The sequence below is a fragment of the Ictalurus punctatus genome, chromosome 11, assembly GCF_001660625.3.
Source record: "Ictalurus punctatus breed USDA103 chromosome 11, Coco_2.0, whole genome shotgun sequence".
Lineage (NCBI taxonomy): Eukaryota > Metazoa > Chordata > Actinopteri > Siluriformes > Ictaluridae > Ictalurus > Ictalurus punctatus.
Window position 1 is genome coordinate 11166531 of NC_030426.2, and position 9668 is coordinate 11176198.

The 9668-nt window shown below is 39.7% G+C and overlaps 1 protein-coding gene across 2 annotated transcripts in view; it reads right to left on the reverse strand.

Annotated features, from left to right (window-relative positions):
• The window catches only part of plxna1b (plexin A1b), a 225193-nt gene that overhangs the window by 36448 nt on the left and 179077 nt on the right, over nucleotides 1–9668 (reverse strand). For both annotated transcript variants that reach the window (XM_017479802.3, XM_053683765.1), the window contains exons 11-13: nucleotides 4731–4827; nucleotides 4427–4617; nucleotides 569–720 (exon numbers count right to left, since the gene is read on the reverse strand). In XM_017479802.3, the coding sequence (XP_017335291.1) occupies nucleotides 569–720; nucleotides 4427–4617; nucleotides 4731–4827 (440 nt within the window). The remainder of the gene's footprint in view (nucleotides 1–568; nucleotides 721–4426; nucleotides 4618–4730; nucleotides 4828–9668) is intronic.

Below are 9668 nucleotides of genomic sequence, written 5' to 3' on the forward strand. Positions count from 1 at the left end.
CTACAAGAGCTTCTGATTCACACTTTTAGTCGCTTTAATACATCATTTTGCATGGCGATATAAAGTCTAGGTGTTGCGTAATTGTCTTAGTGTATCGGTTTCCTGTCCAAATGAACTTGCAATGACCCTTGACATTAACGCACTCCTCCCTCTCCCTAACTCTCTCACCCACACACACACACGTGCGCATACAAAGGCAGTCTTGAGGGTAGGGTTGTTCACCTTGCCTGATCCTGAAACGACAAATCAGGTTCAATTAAACCTGCTCATCTTAATAGCGAGACGTAATCAGCTCCTCTGGGCAAGGTTAAACGGCCGTCACAGTCATTCTGGCCCTCAGTAAGAGAGTTATCAAAGTGCAGTTATCTTTCACACATTAGATCACGTTATTACACCGCCATTACAATGGACTAATGCTGAATATTACAAAGGGCTCAATACCAGCCATCACTTAATGCGGCAGGGTCAGTAAATTAGTATGCAGTCACTCGCACCTTACATTACAGTTCTGCAATAAATGAAAAGCGAGAGGGAGAGAGGGTTCGATGATGAATTGGAGGGAACTCACTGTTCAGCACTGATGTACTCTTCCTCGATAGGCTGACAGGCAACCTTGCCGATGCGGATGCCGTTCTGGATGTCGCGAAACTGCAGGCCCAGGTTCTCTCCCGTGATGGTGAGCTGGGTGCCTCCCTGGCGTGGCCCCGTCTCCGGAAACAACTGTGCCAGAGAATGAAGTGCTTTTAGTCGTCAGTCATTACACCAAGTGTGCACTCATGCATTCACAGAACAACTTCAGAAGCACTCTCAAGTTAAAGCCCGACGAACAACTTCTTTTCTCCGTTCCTCACCTCTGGAGCACACCTGGGAAGATGTTAGTGCGGTGGGAAAGAAGTGACGATGAGTGCGCGTGAAAGCGTGAAATATGAGGTAAGAGGCTACAACGTGTGAGCGGAGTTGAAGGGATGAAGAGGAGGAGATGCAAGAGTGCGAGAACATGACAAAAGAGTTCATCTGTTCTTAGTCACACCTTAAATAAGGCCTGGAAGAGCAGAAGACTAATCAGGAGCTATCATACTCAAAGAGGAGAGAAGGGGAGAGGAGAAGATGAAAAAAAGTAGAGGTGAAGGTGAGGAGAGAAGATAGAAAAGACGTAATGAGTGATGAGAGAAGAGGAGAAAAAGGAGAGGCAAAGCAGAGAACTGAGAAAAGGTATAGAAAAAAAAGGAGGATGGAGAGGTAAGGAGAGGAGAAGAGTAAAAATGTAGAGGAGAAGGTAATTAGAGGAGGATAGAGGACAGGAGAAAAGAATAAAGGGGAGAGAAGGTGCGAAGAGAGGAGAATACATGAGAGATGATGTGAATAGGGGAGAGGAGAATAGAGGAGAGGAGAATAGAGGAGAGGAGAATAGGGGAGTGGAGAATAGAGGAGTGGAGAACAGAGGAGAGGAAATGAGGCAGGAGGAAAAGAGGAGATTAAAGGACAGGGAATAAATGAAGAGAGGAGGAAAATGTGAAGAGAAAGTGAGGAGAGGAGATAAGAAAAAAATGAAAGTGAGGAAACGAGAAGGTGAGGAGAGGTATAGGAGAGAGGAGAGAATAAATACGAGGAGAGATAACAGGAAGTGAATGTGTCTCAGGAGAGAGGTTTTGTGAACAGAGAGTACAGAGAGGTGAATGAGAACAGAGTACAGGGCAGAGGCTAAAGAAAAAGTGGGACAAACAGGAGAACAGGGGAGAGGATTGGGGGGGGGGGGGGGGGGGGGGGGGGAGGTGTGTGTGTGTGCGGTTTTCCTAAAGCGAAAGTTCCTTCAAGAGCGATTAGTAAAAGTTGCTGTAAAGTCCATCCCTCTTTTTCTGTTCCTAAGGAAATTACCAGTTAATCCAGCGAGTCACAGCTCAGCCCGGCACACTGCATACTCACTACACACAACAAGGCAAAGACCCTCATTTGGCAGGAAGTGACTTTATTTCAGTGCATAAATCCTCCACCAGTTAATATTCAATTAGTGGCAAAATGGATAAGAAAGCAAATCTTTCTGCACAAAGAAGAACTGTACGAGTGAGACGGCGAGAAAAAAATGACTCTGAGAAAGACGAGTGAGAGAAATGAATGGGAAAGTCCACACCACCACCGTGTGCCAGAACCTCATGTACACACACAGACAGAGACGTACACCCGTGGACACGGCGTGCCTCACTCTCGGATGACAGGCTGTGGTGTCTCAGTGGGTAGAATCAGCACTAAATTAGACAGTTACAATGACCTACGTCTCCAGCTAAGCATATACACACACTCCGCAACTGCTACCAACAGATGGCTCGAGGCCCAAACTCCAAGAACTCGCACTCTGTTCCTAGGACACCTGAGGCTTACAGCGCGCACACACACGCGCACGCACACACGACACATTTAGATCCGTCTTTACATCCGATTTCTCACGTTCATGCTTACCATATTTTATTAAATGAAACACTTGTCATGTTTCTTTCCGCTCATATTTACATATGTCATCCAACCTTAGGTTCACACAGTTCTACACTGGCTGTTGAATGTGTGTGTGAGCAAACTTCGCTAGATTTCATCTGCTAAACCACCGGGCAGGTACAAGCGCCAGTGTGCTGCCCAGTACTATGTTTCGGTTGCTTGGACACCGATTAGGTTGCCAGGTTATAATAGATTAACGAGCCAATTATCGAGTTAAGCATATCAGTCCCTCCCGGATTTTGCGATCACAGAAATGTACCGTAGATTTGCGACGTCATCACAATGCGCATTCAGTCACAGCTCAGAATCACAAATACAGTTTATTAAGCATATAGTGCACTTTATGTTTATATATATATATATATATCTATATCTATATATATCTATATCTATATCTATATATATATATATATAGATATATATATAGAGCGAGAGAGAGAGAGAGAGATAGATGGATAGATGCACCAGATTAGAGATGCACCAAAGTATCGGCCAGTAAAGGTTATTTTTCCCCGCTATGGGCCATCGGCCGATAGTTTAAAAACATCCAATGAGCAGGGCTGATTATATCCTGTCAATCAAAAGTGGGCGGGAAAACACCGATTTCATGCTGTGTGTAAAGATGTCTCTTGTGTGGAATGATGACAAAACTGCAGTTTGTAATCACTAATCTCTGTACTGATAAAATTTTACACCGGAAGTGAGCAGGAATGAAGCGGGAGTTTCGCCGTCGAATCTAATTCACCCCCCCACCCCCACCCCCGAGCTGTTCGCACTGAATTAAAGTGCCAGTACACTGCTGAAAGATTTAAATAAAGATGAGTTGGCAGTATATATATATATATATATATAGGACAGAAAAACATATTTGTAGAGTAGAATATTTCATATCCAGTTAATGTTAATATATAAAAAGTGTATATTAGATATGACAGTTTGATGTCAGTGATGAAGTAGAAATGCTTTTGTTTGTGGAGAGGGAATGTGAGACTAACAGGAGGCTTTTTACAATGCAGTCAGTGTTAATATGAATTAATAACATTCAGTAAGTTAATAATCTTACTTTAATCATCAGAATTTAGTTCATGTATTAATGTTAATTAGAGTAATGTGTTTTCTGTTTCTAGTTACTGTGAAACAACTTGCTGAAATGGAGAGAATAAAGTTTGTATTTGCATTTCTTTCCGAATTAATTTAAATTATTATTCATTTATAAGAAGGCATAAAAGGCTTATATACATGTAGTGTGTGTGTGTGTATATATAATGGATCTAAACTGCTAAAAATTCTAACTAGATGCAGTTTTGTTTACACTGAGGCACAAAGAGGCTAAGAGAAAGAAGGAAATAAGTCAGTATTAGGAAGTCAGGATGGGGCAAAAGAGGAGATGATGTAAGCAGATGGCTAATTCTGATTGGTATTTTGGTAGGTCTGACATCACATCTACCAAATATAGTCCCGCCCACCTGAGCTCAGCCAGAAGAAAAGCGAATAAAGCAGAAACAGAGAACAGTGCTCTTTCTTTCGCAGTTGGTGGTAGCTTCAGCACAGACGCTATAGCTGATAGTAAGATGATTACGAAAACAAGTTGGCTTTGTTTTTCATAATGCAAATATATTTGCTTAGTATAATTTGTTTATACAGTACAGTGTATACTCAGTGTCTCAAAAGTCTCCATACATAGATTACAATTGACACCCCTTAGCGGAACATCTTCCAAAATTGTTCACGCTTAGGAGACACGACTCTGTGTGTGTTCACAAAGAGAAGGCAATCGTGCAGAGGATGTTTTATAATTAAAGTTACATTTTGCTTTATAAAAAAAAAAAAAAAAAAGGTGTTTAATTCCCCTATGCATGGAGACTTTTGGGAGGCCCTGTAGAATACTTAAGACTTAAGTATATGAATTATGATTTGAATTCGAGTGTCCAGTGCTCACCTTGGTGATGCGGGGGTGTGTGCAGCGGCTATTGCCGGTTGACGCGTGCATCCACGTGTGTTCGGGTGACGCGCACTCCTGCCTAAGCGAGCACTTCTTGTCTTGCACGCACCAGCCACATTCGAAGCGTGGGTCTGCCTTCAAGCACATGCCACAGCTCTCCCTCAGAGCGTAGCACTTATACAGGTGAGCTGTGCATACACACGGCAAAAAGCAGCAGGAGTTACACCAAGCACACACCCAACACTGCGTGCCGAGCTTTCTTTCGGCCAGCTGCTACGCTGCAGGAGGCTCGCGAACGTACCTTTTATATTGTAGGGGTTGTCGATGACGAAGTTCCCGTTCCAAACCACCGAGAGATCCACTGGCAGGTCGCTGATGTCATTTCCCTCGTAACTATACTGCAAAATAAAAAGCACATTGCGTTAACGTCACATAATAAACAGAACGTAGTATATCTACACTGCTGTCGAAACCTCAGAGGCAAAAACCAAATACCAAATTCATTGTGGCATTCAGGACGTGTTCCTGAGCATCAAGAAGCTCCCACGCACGTGTGCGGTATGTAGGGAACGTGGTAATGGGGATTATTTGCCCTGTCCCTCGGCGGTCACGCTACATCCGTTTCTTGTTCTCACAGCCCTCCTTCCCATGTTTCACTCCCCGCTCACTTCCTTTCTCCGACTTATTAAAATGTAAGTCTTGCTACTCTCACACCTAGTTAGAGGTGTTCCCAACATCATGCTTTATTCAGTGTTATTACAAACAAACCAATCAGTCTGAGGAAAAAACAAAAACACCACCACCATCACGAGCATGGAATTCGAGAGTGCTTGAGGATGAGCAAGCTACATTCTGCACAATACATTCTACACAACGCATGATGATATTTACCACGCTTACAAATAATCCATACGAAGAGCTCATTGTTATAGTATTCACAAATAATCTTAATAATAATTCTACTGGTGAGCCAGGCTAAATGTAATTACAGTGTAATTGTAGTCATACTATGATCTTTCCAATGATTTACAAATACATCTGAAATGTTTCCGTCTTGTTTCTACAGTCACTACTTCACGTCGGCTTGAACGGCTATGTAGAAGCTCGTCTTAGTCAGAGGAGAGCTAGTCTGTGCTTGGAGTCAATATTTCCACGGTAGCCTACGCCTCATCCCCCCCACCCAAACATCAACCACTTGAACGGTATGAGCATGTAGCGTGTTCGGCTTGCCGTGTCGGAAGCACAAATCCACGAGTTTCTCCTGAACGCACCATTAGTCACGAGTCCCATTTACATTTTATAATTTAGTAGGCGCTCTTATCAAAAGCAATTTATAAAATCATTCAGCTAACTGAGGCCAAAGTTAAATAAATAAATAAATAAATAAATAAATAAATAAATAAATAAATAAATGCACCACCAAGAATCTAAAAGCATTCCTAATCCTCTTGGGTCTGTCAAGGTTCTGCACTACTGAGCATAAGGTTCTGAGTTCAACTCCCAGGACTGTCAGAGAGGCACTGCTGAGCCCTAAAAGCAAGAAGATATTTAACCCTCACATGGTATCGCTCGGAAATTCCATGATATTCTGTCTCGGCAGAAGTCACGTCGTGATATAATGTCTGAGAAATAACAAAATGCTAATGGAAATGAGCCTTAATTGTTCAGATAGTGGCTATGTATGACCAAACATTCTTCAAAACACAAAGTAACATACGGGACTATCAATTTTGTGCTAATAAGCAGCATGTGTAAGAGCAGTGAGATAAACAAAGGAAACACTAGACTTCTAGCTCATGTTATCTGTTTCTAGTGCCTCCAGACATAGAGTGTCTGAGGTAAATGAGTCTGGAAGGTACACATGCGCATACACACACACACACACACACACACACAGTGACAGCATGAAAAGGCAAATAAATAAGGAGGATAAGGATTAATGAAGCTCGGAGAGAAGAAGAGGGCACTCTCGAGTCGTCCCATACTTCCTCTCTCTTGGAGAAACATAGATCATGGGGAAACAGAGTAGGGAGGGAGTGATGAGGAGGAATGGAGTGCCGGGAGAAGGGACGAGGGAGTGCGGGGAGAGAGAGCGGGAGCGAGGGGGGGAGAGGGGAGTGGAATGCTCTCTGCAAGGGTCACACTCAGATAATTAGTCATTTTGAAAGACCTGCATAAAGAACTAAAAATACACTTTGCTCAGTGCACTAGCCTTCCTGCAGAGATCACATACATACACATACACTTTGAAACAAAGAAATTCCATGAGTATGCTTTGCACATACAAATATACAGCGCACTCAACCCTTAATGTGTTTTTTAGATATATATACACACACACACACACAGCAATATTTCACTAGGGCTAGGCATGACCTCCCATTAATGTCATGTTTCACAGAAAGCAGTTCACTAGGCTTGGTCCTAACTAATTGGCTCTCCATGTGCATATGCTAATTCACGTGTCCCGTAGGTTATAGAGATGTATACCGCAGCGTGGTGGAGTACACTGCTAAGGCAGTTAACACTCCCCTGAGTCGGGTTGTACCAGCTGTTCTTAAGCTGTTCCTTAATTTGGAATGTAAAAGTGCACACTCCTGCAGCAATCAGGCCAAATAGTAATAAAACTCACCTGGTGAAAAGAAAAGAAAAAAAGCCACTTCACTTGAAGGGGAAATTTGCTTTGGGCTGAGTTTATCTAGGTCAACTTTAACCCTCAAAAGAATGAGCTAATCGAGAACAAATTTTGGGCTGTGGTCTCTTCTTTCCCATGAAAATAAGGAACTGGTTTGTTTAAAAAAAAAAAAAAAAAACCTTGCGGCCAACATTTCCTCACGAGCAGTTTGGAACCTTTTGCTCCCTTTAACATCAAAATGTACTAACAATTCTGAGTTGAGAAAATATAGAGATGCCAACAGAATTATTAAGGACTCAAAAAATGCAAAGTTTATGGTGTCTGCTATTTATGATGATTATGTATATATTTATACCATGGTCTGTCTGAATACTCGATTCTGATTGGCTGGAAGGTATGCTTTAAAACCTGTATAATGCACAGGTATTTCCAGTCAGTTTAATCACTGTTCTAAATTATTGTGCTGCCTATAAAAAACTGTAACCATAGTAACAGTTACAGCTGCATACAGTAGTTAAACTCACAGCTTCGTTATTAGTAGAGATGCTGCAACGACGGAGGTAATTCACACACATAATCTCTCTCTCTCTAATAACTATTTGTTCTAATTCATTCAAATAAATGTAATCTTATCACACTACTTTATCTCTGTGTATGATTTACAGCAGGCAGAATTCTAGATCTAACGACTCATATAAAATAACTAACAAAAACAAACAATTATTTTTATCCTTTCAGTCAAACTTTGCAAACATCAAAGACAGCTTTAACTTCTCAGTACTGGCAAGTGACCATGGTATAAACGGATAATCCACGGAGGAAACCAACCCTCCGCTTCACGTCAGGTGCTTCTTTGCCTCCACACACCTAGCCGTGGATTACGCTTTACATAGAAATGTGATATCTATATCTAACTATCTATCCATAAAAATACACACATACACACACACACACACACACACACACACATATATATATATATTATATATACACATATATATATATATATTATATATACATATAAATATATATTTATATATATATACACATATATATAAATATATATTTATATATATATACACATATATATAAATATATATATAAATATATAAATATATATATAAATATATAAATATATATATATATATATATATATATATATATGTATGTATATATATATATATATATATATATATATATATATATATATATATATATATATATATATATATATATATATATATACATACATATACATGTGTGTGTGTGTGTGTGTATATATATATATATATATATATATATATATATATATATATATATAAATAAACAATGGGTATTATTCATAAACGGAAAACAGTACCTGTTTGGGTAGGACTGAAAAGTCAGTATTCTATTTGGTATAGTTCTTCATTACATCAGTTGTTTTTACATCAGAGTGCTAGCATCTTTCAGTGGAACTGGAATAAAATCCTTAGATGCAATTTGCTATGTTATTTCATTTCAAATGTAATTAATAGTTAGTATTGACAGATATACAAATAAAACACTCATTTCAGTGTAGGAAATGCTGTAGTGTCCATAAATATAACGTAGCAAATGTGTATATCTGATCATGTGAAGGGTTTTCACCCAGGCCTCCGCACATTAATTTCCATGAGATTACGTTGATGGTGCATCACTGCAGTGTTCAGATGCGCGCAATCCGCAACTTAATCACTCATGACACAACGAGGTTTAGTTCTAACTTAAGCACAGCTGATTCAAATGAGCCTGGGGACGACACGTTGGCGCGGAAAGAGTGACCCATAATTTAAAAAGTAAATGATGTTAATGTGGTTAATGACGTCTTCAGCTTTAAGAGTGAGAGTGGACATAATCAGAACAACATGTGCATACAAATATAGACAGAGCTGGCAAAATTTCTATCATGGTTTCTCTAAACGCACACATGCGACCACAACTTTACATACCATTACATATAAATACAAAGTACATCATTTCTCTGTGCTCATCTGAGGGGGTGTGTGTGTGTGTGCAAATAAATAAAAAAATAAAATAAAATTATTTATATATATATATATATATATATATATATATATATATATATATATATATATATATATATATATATACATATACATACACACACACACACATATGCATATATATATATATATATATATGCTCACTGTTATCTTGCATGTTGCTCCTGTTCGCAAGATTGTGTGAGAAAGTGTGTTTACAATTCTACAATTGTGTCTACAATTCTAACACCTGCATTAATTAGAAACACTTGATCCATTTTTCTTTTTTTTTTTAAATCACAGGATTATGGTTAATTATGATTATCAAATATGCATGGGGGGGGGGGGTTATCATCTTGAATGGACTCTGCAACAATCAATTACAATACATCGTTATGAGCTTGGAAATTAGTGGGTGCATATCTTTACCATCTCAATACTGCCACTTTTCTCACACTACATCATCTGCCATGCAACAACCCTTACTGCACAGGTTCTCCATCGTCGGGGTCACCAGAGATGTGAACGGGGGCCGACGTGGAACCGTCGAAAAACTGTTATTAATATTGTTATTAAAATT